The sequence below is a fragment of the Mustela putorius genome, unplaced genomic scaffold, assembly GCF_011764305.1.
Source record: "Mustela putorius furo isolate JIRA1106 unplaced genomic scaffold, ASM1176430v1.1 tig00003976_pilon_pilon_pilon, whole genome shotgun sequence".
Classification (NCBI taxonomy): Eukaryota; Metazoa; Chordata; class Mammalia; order Carnivora; family Mustelidae; genus Mustela; species Mustela putorius.
In genome coordinates, this window is record NW_025422118.1 from 3,615,847 (window position 1) to 3,634,233 (window position 18,387).

The following is an 18,387-nucleotide window of genomic DNA, read 5'->3' on the forward strand; positions in this document are numbered from 1 at the left end:
ACTTCAGGGTGCCTGGGTGGCTCAGTCAGTTAAGCATCTGTCTTTGACTCAGGTCATGATACTAGTGTCCTGGGACCGAGCCCTATGTCAGAGAGCCTGCTTCTCCCTCACCCTCTGCCAACTCCCCCTGTTTGTGCTCTCTCTATATAATAAATAAAATCTTTTAAATTTTTTTTATAAAATAAAAAACAAAAGCATTATACTTCATTTACCAAGTGAGATATTTTCCTGTAATACAAGGATGATTCAATATACCAAAAAAAGCCAATGTTATACACCAAAATAGCAGGATAAGTGGGCTGGGGGGCGGGAAACACATGATCATGCCAATTGATGCAAAAAAAAAATTAAAAATTCAATACATTTTAATGATAAAAAACACTTCAACTAGAAGTAGAAAGAAATATAATATTCAATATAATAAAGACCATCTATGAAAAACACAACACAACACTCAATGGTGAAAAATTGAAACCCTTTCCTCCAACAAGGAGCAACACAAGGATGTAAGATTTTGTTACTTATTTAATGTAGTAGAAGTCCTAGTCTAGAGCAAGAGCAAATAAAAGAAATAACAAACACATAAATTGGAACAGAAAAAGTAAAATTATCTCTCTTCACAGTTCCCATGATTTCATATAGATAGAAAACCCTAAGGATTTTACACATATACACATAGACACACACAACTAATAAATTCAGCAAAGTTTCAGGATAAAAAATTAACACGTGAAAATCATTTGTATTTTTATACATCAGCAATGGAAAGTCTCAAAAGGAAATTAAGTAAAATATTTGATTTATCAATGTATCAAAAGAAAAAATACTTACAAATAAAATTAACTAGAAAAGAATTGTAAAATGAAACCCACAAGATGTTGCCAAAGAAAATTAAAGGAAACACACCAACAAGTGGAAGGTTATCCCATGTTTATGGCTTGGAAGATAAACTATTTAAGATGGCAATATCACCCAAACTGACCTACTGTTCCAAAGCAAACCATATCAAAATACCAACATGTCTCTGCAGAAATAGAAAAGTCCATCTTAAAATCTGTATGGAATCTCAAGTGCCTCAAATACAAAAAACAATCTTGAAAATGGATAACAAACTTAGAGGTTTTATACTTCCTGATTTCGAACCTTACCACAAAAGCTACAGTATTCAAAACAATGTGTATTTGCATATTAACACAAAGACAGATATTTATACACTAATAGAGACCCCAGAAGTAAATCCTTCCATATATGCTAATAATTTTTGAGATAGGCACCCAAACCATTCAATTGGAAAAGACAGTCTTTTCAACAATTGGTGTTAAGAAAGCTGTATATACACATGCAAAAGAATGAAGTGAAATGCTTACCTACATGATATTCTAAAATTAACAAAAATGGATTAGATACAAATGTAAGAGCTACAATTATTCTTTAAAAATGATGGGAGATTAGATAAGCACTGGGTGTTACATGTAAGTGTCGAATCACTAAATTGTACACCTGAAACTAATATTTCACTGTATGTTAAGTAGCTGGAATTTAAATAAACACTTTAAAATATTTTTGTATGTATAGTTGACACACAATGTTAAATTACTTGCAGTTATACAACATAATTATTCAACTTCTCTAGGCATAATACTAAAAACTATACAATACTTAGAAGAAAATATAGAGGAAATGTTTTTTGACATTGGATTTGGCGATTATTTCTTGGATATGATGCCAAAAGCCCAGGCAACAAAACAAAATATAGATCAAAATTTTAAAAAGATTTTTACATGAAAATCGACAGTGAAGCCAACTTTAATAAATATAGAGTTTCAGTTTGGAAAATTGAAAAATTTCTGGGGATGGATGATGGTAATGTTTGTAAAGTAACATGAATACATTAATGACACTGAACCGTACACTTAAAAATAGTAAAAGTGCTTTTATGTTATTTAGTTTTTTCACAATGAGAAAAACATTCAAGTATAAACCAACAATCCATATATATATATATATATATATATATATATATATATATATATAAAGGTAATATGCCATGACCAAGTGGTATTTTTTTCCAGAAATGCAAGGCCGGAAATTAAACAGTGTAATGTACTGTAATAAACTAGAAGATGAAAAAAATGATCATTTCAATAAACACAGAAAAGAACAGGAAAACCTGACATTTATTTATTGATTAAAAAAAAAAAACTTAGTGAGTAACAGAAGTGGAACTTCCTTAACCTAATAAAGAGGATTATGAAAAACTGTAGTTAACATCATCCTTAATAATGAAAATCTCAATGCTCAATCTGTAAGATAGGGAACAAGTCAGAATATATACGATGAGTACTTCTACTCAGTATTGTATTGCAAGTACTAATCAGGAAAAATATCCAAGAAGAAAAATCAGAAGGCATATAGATTGTAAATTAAGTAATTAAAATATATCCATTTCCTACAACATTTTCTGATATATAGAAATTCTAGGAATCTGCTAAAAATACTTACTAAAACTACAAAGATCTTTAGCAATGTTGCAGGATAAAGGTTCAATATTCAAAATCAATTGATATCTATATACTAGTAATAAACAATGAAATTTTTAAAAATCCTATTTATAATAGCATCAAAAGAATATCAAGAAATATATTTAACAGAAGAAGTATAGAGCTTGTATACTGATAATTATAAAACTATAAAACATTTAATTGCAATTAACTAAATAAGATACAAATATTGTAAAGACATTTTATGTTTATGGATTGGAAACCTTAATATAGTTGATGTAACATTATACCTCAAATTGACGTACAAATTCAACACTAAATTACTATCAAAATTCCACAGCAGACTTTTTTTTGCAGAAATTGAGAGTTGATTTCAAAATTCAAGAAATGTGGGAGATCTAAGATATCCAAGACAATCTTAAAAAGAAAAAAAAGTTGGAGTGCTCACATCCTTGATTTCTAAACTACAAACCTAAAGTAATCAAGACAGTGTGCAACTGACATAAGCATATACATGTGTAGATCAATAGAGTGGACTTTGCCCAGAAATAAACCCTTATATTTTCAATCAAGGGATTTTTCAGCAGAGATGCCAAGTCAATTAAATGGGGGAATAATCATCTTTTCAACAGTGATGCTGAAACAATTGGATATCTGCATGCTAAAGAATTAGGTAGGAACCATTTTTCATACCATATAGAAGTTAGCAAAATGGATTCTAGACCCAAATTTAAGAGGAAAACATATAAAAACCCCAGAGGAAAAAGAGGGGTGAGGGAATAAGTCAGGATCTTGGATTAATCAATGCTTTCTTTCTTGTAACACCAAAATCACAAGCAGACACACACAAAAAAATAGATAATTTGAACCCCACCGGAATTAAAACTTTGCATTTCAAAGGTGGCTATCAGGAAAATGATGACATAATATATACAACAAAATACAAGATTTGCAAAACATGAATTTAACAATAAACTGAATACAGATTATATAAAGAACTATTACAACTCAATAATAAAAAAAAAACTAATTAAAATAAATGGCTAAAGGATATAAATAGATATTTCTCCAAACAAGATACAAATGGTCAATAAGTACATGAAAAAAATGTTCATCACTAGTCTTCAGGTAAATTCAAATCAATACCACAAGATACCACTTCACACATGGATATCAATTCAACTAAACTTAAGCATGAGTTAACATATTAATCTGGTTCTTAAATTCATTAATCTGTTCTTAAGGAAAGTCATGTCAATATGTATGAAGAAGATACAAAAGCTAAGATGGCTTATTTTTGAGATATTAAAATAATTATAAAGGGAGATAAATTAAAATAGCATAAGATTGGCAAGATAGAGAAAAATTGACCAAGGGCATGAGAAATATTGACAGTTTGGGGTTTAAAAACAACCAACCAATCAACCAAACAGACAATTTTTAGTAGATACCTGCATGGCTGTGCATTCGAGTATTAAATTGGTTAGTAAAGGTAATTGATCATCAATAGGCAGTAGTATTAAACTGGATATATGTCAAACAACACACACACAATTACATATATGCTCTCCTTCCCTCCCTTAGCCTCAGGCAACAATTAATTTACTTTCTGTCTTTATATATTTGCCTATTCTGTAAGTTAAATATAGTTGGAATCAGAATCTGTGGTCTTTTGTGACCTGCTCTCTTAGCTTGGTGTAGGTTTTCGATATATATTCATATTTGGTAAATATCATCACCTCATTTTTATTAACTAAGTAAAATTCTGCATTTTGTTCACTCATTCATCAGTTGATGGACATTTGGGTTGTTTCTACATTTTGGCTATTATGAATAATGGTATGATGAGCATTTGTACTTAAGGTTTTGTGGGGACATGTTTTCAGTTCTCTTGGGTACACACATCAAGGATTAAATGGTTATGTTCAACATTTTGAGGAACTCCCAAATTGCTTTCTAAAGCAACTGTACCATTTCTATCTAGCAATTCATGAGTTCGGATCTTGCCATAACCTCACAAAAATTGCTATTGTCTTTTAATTATAGCATATTTAGTGACTATCTTTTTTTCCAGTAATGCCTATTCAATTTTTTTCCTTATTTGTTAAACTACATTATCTTTTTTATTGTTGAATTATGTATTCTATATGTGTCCGTATTAAAAATATTGTTTCCAAATATATTCTCCCATTCCTTGAGCTGTTTTTACATTTCCTTGGAGATTTTCCTTGAAGAACAAAGGTTCTTTAAATTTCTGAAGTCCAAATGATTCCTTTTTCTTTAATCACTTGTGCTCTGGGTACCTTACCTAAGAAAACATTGCCTAACCCAAGATCACTAAGATTTATGCATATTTTTTTTCTAAAAGTTTTATAGCTTTAGCTCTTACATTTAGGTCTACAATACATTTTAAGTTAATTTTCCTGCTTGGTATGAGGTAAGGGGTCAAATTCATTCTTTTGCCTGTGAACATACACTTGTTCAAGCACATTTATTGAAAAGATTTTGTATTTTTGCTCATTACAGAATTCTGGGTGGGCAAATATTTTCTTTTAGTTCTTTAGAAGTGTCTTTGTCATCTGGCTTCTGTAATTGTTGACAAGAAATCTGACTCACACTTGCTTTTTAAAAGTTATTGTGTCTTTTTCTCCCACTCTAGATGTTTTATTTTCATCTTTTCATTTTTTGTAGTTTTGCTATGACTTCTTTATGTGTTTTTTCTTTAAAGACATTCTTCTTAAGATTCATAGAGCATCTTGAATTTGTGGGATTAACTTTCATTTTGAAAATTATTGGTTTTATCTCTTTAAATATTGCTGCTTTCTGTTATCTATTTTATCTTCTTAATGACACTTTACTGAGTTAGGCAGATCTGGTGAGGTAATGATCGCTGAAATCTAATCAGGCAATTAAATGGGCCAGGTCTGATGTACATTTTTTTTCTGGATCTGCTTCATTGTCTTTGGTGTGACCCATGTAAGCTACTGATTTAAAGCCTTATCAATATTTGTTTTCACTGTAAGTCTGCCTAAGATAAATTCTTACCATTTAGAGAATCTCAGAATAGCTTTCTAGCCTACTAACATAGGCACTTCAAACTGTAGTGAAATCTTTCAGAAGACTAAGATTTTCTGGAGCAAGCTTCTTCTACCATTTGGTCTTTGATTATCTTGTGACTGCAGGGAAATTCATAATGCTTTTTTAATGTTCTTAACCTGGTTAACCAAATTGTTGAGCAGCTTCAGACCTTCAAAAATGTCTCATAGAAAAAATTTTCTATGGTTTTGATAGTCCCCTTAAATTTTTTTTTAAAGATTTTATTTATTTATTTGACAGAGATCACAAGTAGGCAGAGAGACAGGCAGAGAGAGGAGGAAGCAGGCTCCCTGCTGAGCAGAGAGCCCGATATGGGGCTCGATCCCAGGACCCTGGGATCATGACCTGAGCCAAAGGCAGAGGCTTTAACCCCTTGAGCCACCCAGGCGCCCCAGTCCCCTTAAATTAACTGCTAAAATTTTTCTTTTTTTCTTTCTATTAGAAGATCTCTGCCTAATCCAAGCTTGATCTTCAACTTTCAAAATCTCCAAAGTCTCTAGGAAAAACAACTGTCTAACATAAATGAAATGTGCAAAATTTCTCTCCTGTTATAAACAATTAGTTGGCTTTGGTTTTATTATAGTCTAATGCTTTTTATAATAGACCAATAAAATATATCTTAATTTTTCTAGTTATCTTCTCACAGTTATATCTGTCACTACTTGCTAAAAACTTTCCCTAAATTCATTATTTAATACAGGTTTTTGATTTAATGTAACAGCTAAATATTTAAATGTAAATTAGCTGCCTTAGAATTTATTGTCTTATGTCCTTTTTAAACTCTGTTCTTATCATCTTTGGAATTAATCATGTATTTTTATTGTTTTCGTTTTTCTCCTTTATGAGCTTGCAGTTTCACCTTATTCTTATTATAGCTGTCTTAAATTATAAAATTAATACTTGACTTATGCCGATTTTTAATTCCACTTTATGCTACATTTTATTGGAATAATTGAGTTTTGTTTCAGGTTTTTTTTTTCCCTTGGTGAAACTATTTTTTCTATTATTCTTCTTCTAGAGTTTAGCATTTTTGACATATTAATATCTCCATTTCATACTATTCTTTATATTTTAAAATATATAAATTTTAAGAGATATGTACATTAGCCAAAAAATGAATTCTGCTAATTTCTATGATGATTATTTCTTCTCATTTAATTCTTCCATCTCCTGGCTTAGAATCCCTTTTTTTAGACATCATTCACAACCAGTTTCTACAGAAATAAATTTAGAAAGCAAATTACAGGTGTTCAAATGTGTGCTTTCATATTTTTTTTGAGTATCTACCTATTTAACATTGGGTGAAATTTGCAATTCTACCTGCCATCTTAAGTTCTACCATTTCAATGATCTAACCAATATGCTTATTTTTACATTTTAACAAGTATACCTTTCAAATCAGGATTTTCTTTTCCTTTCTCTTTCTTTCTTTTTCTATCTATCTATATATATGTATAGGTAGATATAGATAGATCATGTAGATGAAAGATAGAGATGGGGGCGCCTGGGTGGCTCAGTGGGTTAAAGCCTCAGCCTTTGGCTCAGGTCATGATCCCAGGGTCCTGGGATCAAGCCCTGCATTGGGCTCTCTGCTCAGCAGGGAGCCTGCTTCATCCTCTCTCTCTGCCTGCTTCTCTGCCTAATTGTGATCTCTGTCTGTCAAATAAATAAATAGAAATCTTAAAAAAAAAAAAAGAAAAGATACAGATGATAGAGATAGATAAGAGATAGGTAGATCTAGATGATAACTGATATTAGATGACAGATTAGATAGATAGATAGATAATAGATAAATGATAGATGACAGAAGATAATTAAGGGAGAGATGGAGAGATAGAGATATCTTTCTTCAAAATTTTCTTTGTGGTTCAAATCACCCAGTTCCTTGGGAGAGCACTTCACCATTATATGTTTCTTTTCTTGTATCTTTGTGTTGCCTTTCTCCAAATCAATATTCATTCTATATGTATTTTGGGAGTTGATAAACACTTTGCAACTCCTTTTTACACAGAAATTAGAGTAGGCATTTACCTGTTACCATTAAGAAAAGTTTTACCCACCCAGCTATTTTTATGAGTATCCTGAATATTTCCTCTGTCAATTGCTCTTGCTTCTCCTGATAGAGACATAACATGCTGCTGTCATTTCTGCTGTCTCCATCTACTTCAGCAAATGATTCTGTGTATATTTTGTACCATGGCTTTCCTTTTTGCTTTCAACCTTGGTGCACATCATCTTTCAATGATTTCATTGTTACTGGATCTTCATGACCCCTTTTAGGGATTTTCATAAGCTTTTCTTGCAGTTCCCAGGTTCAAATGCGTGTATCTGGTTGTGTGTATCTGCATGTATGATTTAAATTGCACTCATATGCCAACTTACATTTATGGCCTTTAATGTCCATACCCATATGTGTTTATTTTATGTTTACTAAGAAAACTGTGAATATGGCTCAAGTGAGGAAAACGTAATTTATGTCCAGTCTGCTTTCTTCCTTCTCAAATGAAGATCCCATGGATTTTGAATGTTTCCCTTTATTATTCTGTGGAAACAATTCATAGCTCTAACTCAAGACAACTTGTCTGGGGCGCCCTGGGTGGCTCAGTGGGTTAAAGCCTCTGCCTTTGGCTCAGGTCATGATCCCAGGGTCCTGGGATCAAGGCCTGCATCGGGCTCTCTGCTCAGCAGGGAGCCTGCTTCGCTCTCTCTCTCTCTCTCTCTCTGCCTGCCTCTCTGCCTACTCTGTTAAATAAATAAACAAAATCTTAAAAAAAAAAAGACAACTTGTCTGATTTTTTTCTTACAGTATTTCTTCTTTCTGTAATCCTTTAAAATATTTATACTAAAAAATCACATTATTTTTTAAAATCACAATTATGTATCAATTTCTATTTTTTTGGTGTCCAGAAAAACACATATATGGGAAATCAAATTATGATAAATACCTTCACCAAATACAGCTGTACATTGTTTTATCCCACTTATACAAGTTCCATTCAGACAGAGCCATTGGTTATCTCCACATGGATGCCCATTCTGAGCATAAAAGTTGTCTTGGCACATCGCAGAGGATCCATTGCAGAACTCAGGGAGATCGCATTCATCAGTGGGAGGCCTACATATTTTTCCTATTGCCGAATACTGATGGGGTGAAGTAAATGACATTGAATAAAGCAGAATGTGAACATATAAATATTATTAAGAAGATGACTTTGTTCACATAGGCAGTTAGAAAATTTAAAAAGACTCTTACTTGGCAATTTGAACAGCATTTACCAGTATCACACACTGAGCCAGCTTTCAGTGTACATGTGGCAGGATTACAGCATGTGTTTTCCTGAGTTTCACAATCCTGAAAAGCAAACCAAATGCTCTGAACTATCTTCCAATTTTTACTTGCATTAGATAGATATTTTAATGGTAACAGTGTATTATATAATATACAGATAGATGCCTAAATCCCATGTTGGCAAACATGAAAAATAAAGCCACTTATTGATTTACGTAACAGATATTTATTAGTTACTACTCAGTGCTATATTGTGTATCCCTAGAGTAGGTTTGACTATATTGGTAGTAGGACTTTCTGAAACTTTCTGAAGCAAAACATCAAGCTCTCTGGTGCTTGTAGACAAAGAGACAATTAAATACAAGACATAAAATAAACAGAAGCTATGATATATCAATTTCATTATAGTGACTAGTTCCTAATCAACTCTTATGAATCTACTGTATTTTAATAATTCTGTAACTTTTATGGGATGTCCAAAGTTTACTTTACTTTTAATACTCTAAAGACAAAAGCTAGAAATGATATTTCTAAACGTGATTGAAATTATCACCATTATATCACTTATCTATATCTTATTATGCCTTGGTTAATGCTATGATTCATCCATGACTAGTGATTTTGTTTTTAAAGATTCAATTATTATGCTTAATAAAAACAACAGATAAGAAAAGATGCTAGAGAAACAATTCTTACACACACACACACACACACACTTTTTGATTTCCCCAGGATTTGGAATAAGTTAATTGGACAAAAGTATTAATAAGAAAATAACAAATAATAAAAATTAATCATATTATAGCATAATACTTACTAGGGTAAACTAAATTTGCAGTATTTTCCAGAACTATTTTGTTCTTTCCAGAACAATGTCATTGTTATTGCTATTTATATGGGATTCCAGAGAATCAAGTTATATCACAGGGACTAGCTCAATTATATGACAGTTAATAGAGCTAAGATACACAACTGTGAATTTTTACGAGAAATTTTCAATTTCCATTCAGACCCAAACAAGAAAAGACAAGTAGGTATTGGGAAATAATTTCCTAAAAACACATCATCCAACTAGGACTCTAAAAGCTCACTTTTATATTGGGGAATGTACACATGTGTGACTAGCTACTGCTATAGGGAACAGTAAACTTCTTTCATGTCTTGATTTTTTCACATCCATATGCCCATCTTGAGTCTCAGGATCTCTCTCCCTTACAGCATTCCTTTTAACTCCCACTTCCCTCCAATTCAGCAACTTTATCTAAGACTTTTGTGGGTTAGAAAACATGCCTTTATTGGTTATGTATGTCCAAATATTTCTTACTTAAATATTGACCTGTATTAAAATATTCAAAGCCACAAGTGTGCCTCATTTTCTTGTTGATTTGTGAAAACTGTATCTATCTATTTTCCTGAATGCCAGCAGATCTTAGGTTTGGAAGAAATATGAGCATACCCTAGTTTATTGTGCTTCACTTCACTGCACTTTGCAGAGATTACATTTTGTACAAACTGAAGGTGGTAACCCTACATGAGGCAAGTCTATCAGCATCATTTTTCCAACAGTATCTGTGTCACATTTTGATAATTCTTGAAGTATTTCAAACTTTTTATTTATTATTATATTTGTTATGGTGATCTTCTTTGAGTGGTTTTTGATGTTACTATTGCAATTTTGGGGAGTGTCATGAACCATGCCCATTTAAGACAATAAACTTAATTGTGTATGCTCTGACTGTTCCACTGGTGAGCTGTTTCTCTTTCTCCCTCTTCTCAGGCCTCCCTATTCCCTGAGACATAACAACATTGAAATATGGCCAATTAATAACCCTGCAATGACCTCTAAGTGTTCAAGTTAAAGGAAGAGTCTCGTGTTTCTCACTTTAAGTGAAAAGCTAGAAATTATTAAGCTTTGTGTGGAAGGCATGTTGAAGGCTGAGATAGGCCAAAAGACAGGAGTCTTACACTAAAATGTAAGCCAAGTTTTGAATGCAAAGGAGAATTTCTTGAAGGATATTAAAAATACTTGCTTCACAAGGAATCAAAATGGACTTAATTGCTGATGTGGAGAAAGTTTTAGTGATCTGGATAGAAGATCAAACCAACCATACATTTCCTTAAACCAAAGCCTCATCCATAGAAAAGAACCAATTCTTTGCAATTCTATGGAGGCTGAGAGAGGTGAGGAGGCCGCAGAAGACCCTGAAGCTGGCAGAGGTTGGTTCATGAGGTTTAAGGAAAGAAGCTATATCTATCACATAAGAGTGTAAATTTAAGTAACAAAGTAGAAACTGTAACAAGTTATCTCAAAGATTGACTAAGAGAAGTAATATAGGTGGCTACACTAAACAACAGGTTTTCCATGTATATAAAATAGCCTTCCATTGAAAGATGTCACCTAGGACTTTCATAAGCAGGGTGGAGAAGATAATGCCTGGTTTCAAAGCTCAAAGGACAGGCTGAGTCTCTTGTTGGGGATTAATGCACCTGATGATTGCTAGTTGAAGTTAATACTAATTTACCATTTCAAAATTTCCAGGGCCCTTAAAAATTATCATAGATCTACTCTGCCTGTGCCTTATAAATGCAAAGTCTGGATGACAGCACGTCTGTTTACACCAAGGTTTAGTGAATATTTTAAGACACTGTTGAGACACACTGCTCAGAATAAAAGAATCTTTTCAAAATATTACTGCTTATTTACAATGCACCTGGTCACCCAAGAGTTCTGGTGGAGATGATGTACAAGGAGATTAATGTTGTTTTTATGATTGCTAACACAACATCCATTCTACAGTCCATCAATCAAGGGTAACTTCAACTTATACTTCAAAAGGTTATAATTGCAATACAGAGGATTTCTCTAATGGACCTGAGCAAAGTTGAAAACTTTGTGGAAAGGACTTACCATACTAGGAACCATGAAAAGTATTCAGAAAGCAGTAACCCAAGTTTGGAACAAGTTGATTCCAACCCTCATGAATAACTTTGAGGGTGTCAAGTCTTCAGTGCAAGAAGTAATTATAGAAGTGGAAATATCAAGAAAACAAGTAAAGCCTGAAGATGTGACTGAATCACTAAAATCTCATGATAAAACTTCAATAGACAAGGAGTTGCTTCCAACAGATTAGCAAAGAAAGTGGTTTCTTGAGATGGAAACTACTCCCACTGAAGATGATGTGAAGACTAATGAAATGACAACAAAAGACTTAGAATATTACATATATTTGTTGATTAAATAGCAACAGGGTTTGAGAGGATTAACTCCAATTTGAAAGTTCTATTTTGAGTAAAACATCATCAAACACCATCAGAGGCTTACAAACTGTTTATGAAAGAATCAATCAATGCAAGGAGCTTCATTGTTGTCTTATTTTAGAAACTGCCACAGTCACCCAATCTTCAATAACCACAAGCCTGATCAGTCAGCAGACATCTGCATTAAGGCACGACTGTAACTTGCTGAAACCTCAGATGATGGTTAGCACTTTTTTAAGAAAAAAAAAAAAAAGTACCAGCAAATGTATTTAGAAAAAAAAAAAAGTATTTTTAATTAAGATATGAACCTTGTTTTTTAGCCATAATTCTATTTCACACTTAATTGAATATAGGATAGTATAAACACAGAACTTTTATATGTACCAGGAGAACAAAATTTATTGTGATATTCACTTTATCATCGTGGCCTGGAATCAAAGCCACTATATCTCTGAGGTATGCCTATATTCAGGAAGAACACACTCAAGAAGGAAAGTAAAACCTAGGTCAACTCAGAGAATTAATGACCTTGAAAATCACCTGTATGGATAATCTACAAACCACTGAATCCATATACTGATATATAAGTGCACTTATCAGCTTATTACAATATAAAAGTGAGCTTGACATATGAGGGAAAATGACCACATAATACTGTAAAAATTTATAATTTTTCAAGCAATTCTGCTATATATTCTTCCAAATGCGTACTCACCTCTGCACTTCCACAGTCACATTGTTCCCCTTGTTCTACTTCTCCATTGCCACAAACTGCCGCTTTGTATGATGGATCTAAGTGTGGCTGATTTTGAAGACAATGGGACTTCGGGTTTGAAATAAAATGCGCAAAATCCTCCATGCTGCAGTTACTAAAGCTCTTCACACCCCTGGAATGACTAAACATACATCAAACATCAGATTTTTATTAAGTATTGCTTCATACATTGTGCCAAGACTTGGAATAAAGCTATTTTATCACATTCCACAAGTCAGAATTCTTAATTTTGTTAGTGTCAAACTTTTATTTTCTGTACAAAGGAAGTCAATTGTGCAAGAACTTATATTAAATATCTTTAGTTACAATGAAATAATAAAATTTTATTCTCATATTACACTCACTCATGAAATTATTTCCTCTTATAGCTCCTACCTGAGAAAGTACTCCATCTATTTCATTTGTTTCTTTTTCTTTTCATGACTCAAAAATGTTATAATAGCCTGTGTTAACGAAAGATTGGATTTTTTGTTTCTTTTGTCTATATTTATTTATAGATGATCTTATTCAGCACTGCATTTTGAATAACACCTATACCTGACTGCTCAGATAATTGTTTCTCTGACTTAAATTGCCTAAACTTGAGCCCAGTGTCTAATTCTTTATTCAGTAACATTTAATAACAAGATAACATTTCTAAGCACACATCTAAAATACTACTCTTTTAAGTTTGCTACTCTTTATTATTTATTATTTGTTTTAAATTACTACTCTTTGTTCTTTTAGTGACATTTATTTTTCTTTAAAATCTTTATTAACAATGAAAATATTATTCATTTGCTCATTATCTTCTCTAAGTTTTTTAGCTCCAGGAGAAAAGGCATTCCAATCCCTTTGTTCTCTAGCACAGAGTACAGATTTTAATGACTTTTTAAAAAATAAATGAGTCTATGGTGGAAGCCATCTGTTGTAAATAGTACATTCTTTGGTTGCTGTTACATTATGACTTTTATTATTCTGAATAGTATTAACACACGAAAAGATTATATTCAGAAAGGTTTATAACTTGATGACAGATATAGCCAATGTGAAGTTACTGGATTTTTAGGGCACTAGACTCAAATCATAGTCCTTTGGGTTAGGACAGGGAAATGTTATATACATAAGGCTCATGAACAAATCAGGAATTTTTAATGGATTACCAATTATTTTTTAGAGGTCACATCCAGGTTGAACATACTGTTCAGTTATAATAAGCACAATAATGGATTTATTGTTACATTGCAAATAATTCGGATGATTTCTATCTAAATGCCAAAAAGCAAAAGCAAAAAAAAAAAAAAAAGTGATACAGCATTATATTACTTAAAACAAGGCAATGTAATATATGTTTATTATGTGTAACTGGTTTATAGGGAATACACTTCCTAGTAGTAAAATCAATGTCACTGAAGGAAAATATTAATCAAAATTATATCCAACTAGAGAATTTATTTGCAGCTTGAATCTTTGCAAACATTTGTTAGGCATTCCAATTCTCCATTCTCTGTTTTCCTTGATAATAGATCTTCTGATTTTCGGTTGAATATAGGACTTCCTTGTACAATCCTTACATTTCTTAGCCTTTCATAAAGTTAGGAGTATACGTCTGTAAATGTGAGATAATCAGCGTATGTTTAAACACCATATGTTTAAATTCTAGAAAGTAATGTTGACAACCATGCTTTCATTCTATTGATGACTATAATTTTTGTTAACTGTTATAGTTAAAGCTTCCATCATGAACTATGAGATGATCTTGGATAAGAAAGCCACTGTGTATAAATTAATGTGAAATTAATAGTGAAATGTGCAATTAATATAATGCTAATTCCCAAAAATAAAATTAACTTTTTTTAATTTAAGCCATTATTACTTTGGGATTTATGTAACTTATACTCAAATCTAAATACAAATTCCATCCCCGAAAATACAGATCTCAATCAGGGCATTGTTGTTTTAATTACATTTCAAACACTCATTTTTCTCACCACTCACCACAAAATTGCAAAGTATTGACAGCAAGGTGCAGGATTCTAATTACAGTGAGGTAGAGAATGCTAGAATAGATCATCTTTTGCTTAATCCATAAGCAAAACATGTGTCCAATATCTGCATTTTTTTTAGAACAAGCAATACTCATTAGAAATAAAATGAATAAAACCCTGTATTCAAATATAACTCTGGAGAAGTTATTAGAGCATTTTGATTACTAATTGAAAAAGAAATACACTTCAACACATACTCTCTGTAAAGTTTGTAAAGCATGGAGATAATCAAGCAAAAATGGGAAACAATAGGATAAAAATAATTACTATTATTAAATAAGTCACAATGAATTTCAAAATATGTACATCTAAAATAATAAATATTCAATAAGAAATTAATAACAAAAAGGCATCTAGATGATCCACAAATATTTGAAAATCAATGGACATACTTCTATTTTTTTTTAAGATTTATTTATTTGACAGAGAGAGAGACAGCGAGAGAGGGAACACAAGCAATGGGAGTGGGAGAGGGAGAAGCAAGTCTCTGTGGAGCACACAGAGCCCCATATGGGGCTCAATGCAGGGCTCGATGTGGGGTTTGATCCCAGGATCAGGGGATTGAGATCTGAGCTGAAGACAGAAGCTTAACCATTGAGCAACCCAGGTGTCCCCAGTTGACATACTTCTAAACCAACCTACTAGACAAAAAAAAAAAAAAAAAAAAAAAAAAAAAAAAAGCAAGCATCACAAAGAAAAGGGCTTACACAAAAAGAAAGAAGGTTTAAAATTAAATATTTGCATTTTCACATTAAAAATCTAGGAGGAAAAACTAGTTTACCCCAAACTATGCATAGAATTACAAAAATAAACTGGACAAGTGACAAAAATTAATAAAATTAAAGTAAAGATTTTTTTTTAAAAAAATCAATTGATTTGATAAAACCCAAGTTGGATTGATTAAGAAGAAAAAAAAAGAAAAGAAAACACAAATTGTACAGAGATAAAAGAAGTAATACCAGTAGAGATTCCAGTGACTTTTAAAGAAAAATAAATGGAATTCAGACTTGGGAAGATGCAGAGTAGGAGGACCCTAAGCTTACTTCATCCCATTTTACAACTAGACATCACTCTCATTCCATTAATAAATCAGAGAGTGATCCAAAGACTGGCCAAATAAATTCCATGACTAAATGTAGAGAAGAAGCTATATCAGAGAGGTTAAAAAGAGCAGAAATGGTGGTCAGGAGTTGTCCATAAGAAAAGGGGAGCTTCAGGATCTCAAAAGGGAAAGTACCAGGGGGCCACATGGAGGGTAGCGGCCCCCAGAAGTTTGGCTAACCCAAACTTCTGAAGGCTCCAAGTTTTGGAGCCTGGAACTTCAGAAGTTTGGGTTAGCCAAAGAGTGAGTAATAAATGGATCCTCACCCTTAAAGAAACAGCAGCTCTCAGAGAGACAACATAGAAGTGACAATTTGCACAACAAAGAAGCAAATGAGAGGGAATTTAGTTTATACTAATTTCAGAATGTGATGAGGGACTTCTCCAGCAACAAAAGACCTGGCAGGCACCATTCTCTTCTCTTGCAATCTAGCATAAACATAGAGCCACTATGGGAGATGATACTGCACTGACACTTGCTACCTAACTTGTTAGTAGCATTCCCTGTCTGTGAGTTCTCCAGAGGAAAAACACAGTCCAAGGCTGCCAGCCTCAGCCCTGGACTCAGTGCAAATTTTGTTAACTCCACACATGTCCTCTCCAGTTGCCTCAAGAATAGTAGCCACAAAACATATGCCATACTGGCCTGTGACTAGCAGCTCAGTGCAAATTTTGCTAAAATCACTGTCCCACCCTTGAGTACTCTTGCAGTCACATCCCCTCAGAGCCAGCCTGCCTGGGTCTCACTACCACCACAGAGAGCAAGCACAGCCCACAACAGGTAGAGAGCCAGTGGAGACATCTGGACTGAAAGATAAAGCAACTCAAACACAACAGCATGATGCAGGCAACACACAGAGAAGACTCCATTGAAGTGTGAGATTCTGGTGAACAGGAAACACTGCACTGCAGGACATTACAGGACCTCTTCTTCATACAGGCACTACTTTCAAGAGCAGAAGATTTAACTGTCTTTCCTAACACAGAGAAATAGACACAGAGAAGTACACAAAATGAGACAGAGAGATATGTCCCAAATGAAAAACACAACAAAATCATAGCAGGAGATCTAAGTGAAACAGATATAAGTTATATGTCTGATAGAGAATTTAAAATAATGATCATATAAGGTTACTCATTGGACTTCAGAAAAAGTGGAGGATACCAGTGAGAACCTTGACCAACAGATACAAAATAATATATCAGAGATGAAGAATTTAATAAGTTAAAAACAAGATAGATGGAATAAATAGTAGACTACAGGAAGTAGAGGAATATATCAGCAACCTGGAAGATAGAGTAATGGAAAGCAAGCAAGCTGAACAGGTGGGAGACAAATACTGCATAATGAGAATAGACTCAGAGAACTCAATGACTCTATCAAGCATAATAACGTTATACTATAGGCATCCCAGAAGGAGAAGGGTAAAAAATAAAATGTATTTGAAGAAGTAATAGTTGAAAGCTTCACAAATCTCGGGTAGGAATCAGATCCAGATTCAGAAAGCAAAGTTTCCCTCAACAAATTCAACCAAAAGAGGTCCACACCAAGACACCTATTAATTAAAATGGTTTAAGAAAAAAGAAAAAAATAGAGATAAATAATTGTAAAGGTTGCAAGAGAAAAGAGGATGGGTACATACAAAGGACACTTCATAAGGCTAACAGCTTACCTTTCAGCAGAAACTTTGCAGGTGGGAAGAGAATGGCACAATATATTCAACATGCTGAGAGGGAAAAATCAGCATCCAAGAATACCCTATCCAGGGGGTCCCTGGGTGGCTCAGTGGGTTAAGCCTCTGCTTTCATTCAGGTCATGATCTCAGGGTCCTGGGATCAAGCCCCACGTCAGGCTCTCTGCTCAGCAGGGAGCCTGCTTCCCCCTTCTCTCTATGCCTGTCTCTCTGCCTATCTATGATCTCTGTCTGTCAAATAAATAAATAACATATTAAAAGAAAAAAAAAAAGAATACCCTATCCAGCAAGACTATCCTTCAGAATAGGAGAGATAAAGTGATTCCCAGACAAAGAAAAGTTAAAAGAATTGATGACCACTAAACCAGCCCTACAAGAAATCATACAGGAGACTCTGTGAGTGGAAAACAAAAACATAAGTAAAAGTAATAAAATAGGAAGAACAAAAGCCAAAAAAAATGAATTATACCTGTAAAAATCAGTCAAGAGAAGCAAAAAATAAAAAGATGTAAAATATGATACCAAATATGTAAACATGGAGGCAAGAGGAGTAAGAATGAGATCAAAATTAAGTGACTATTAGCTTAATATAGACTGCTATATGTAGAGGATGTTTTGTAAAAATTGAATAGTAGAATAGAATAGT

At 33.1% G+C, this 18,387-nt stretch overlaps 1 protein-coding gene across 4 annotated transcripts in view; it reads right to left on the reverse strand.

The window, feature by feature from the left end:
• ADAM2 (ADAM metallopeptidase domain 2) overlaps positions 1-18,387 on the reverse strand; it is a 155,508-nt gene that overhangs the window by 48,488 nt on the left and 88,633 nt on the right. For all 4 annotated transcript variants that reach the window (XR_001180466.2, XR_001180465.2, XM_013059256.2 and 1 more), the window contains exons 12-14: positions 12,860-13,040; positions 8,851-8,949; positions 8,543-8,738 (exon numbers count right to left, since the gene is read on the reverse strand). Coding sequence is in view for 2 of the 4 variants with exons in the window: in XM_013059256.2 (XP_012914710.1) it covers positions 8,543-8,738; positions 8,851-8,949; positions 12,860-13,040 (476 nt within the window). In the remaining 2 variants the exon portion in view is untranslated. The remainder of the gene's footprint in view (positions 1-8,542; positions 8,739-8,850; positions 8,950-12,859; positions 13,041-18,387) is intronic.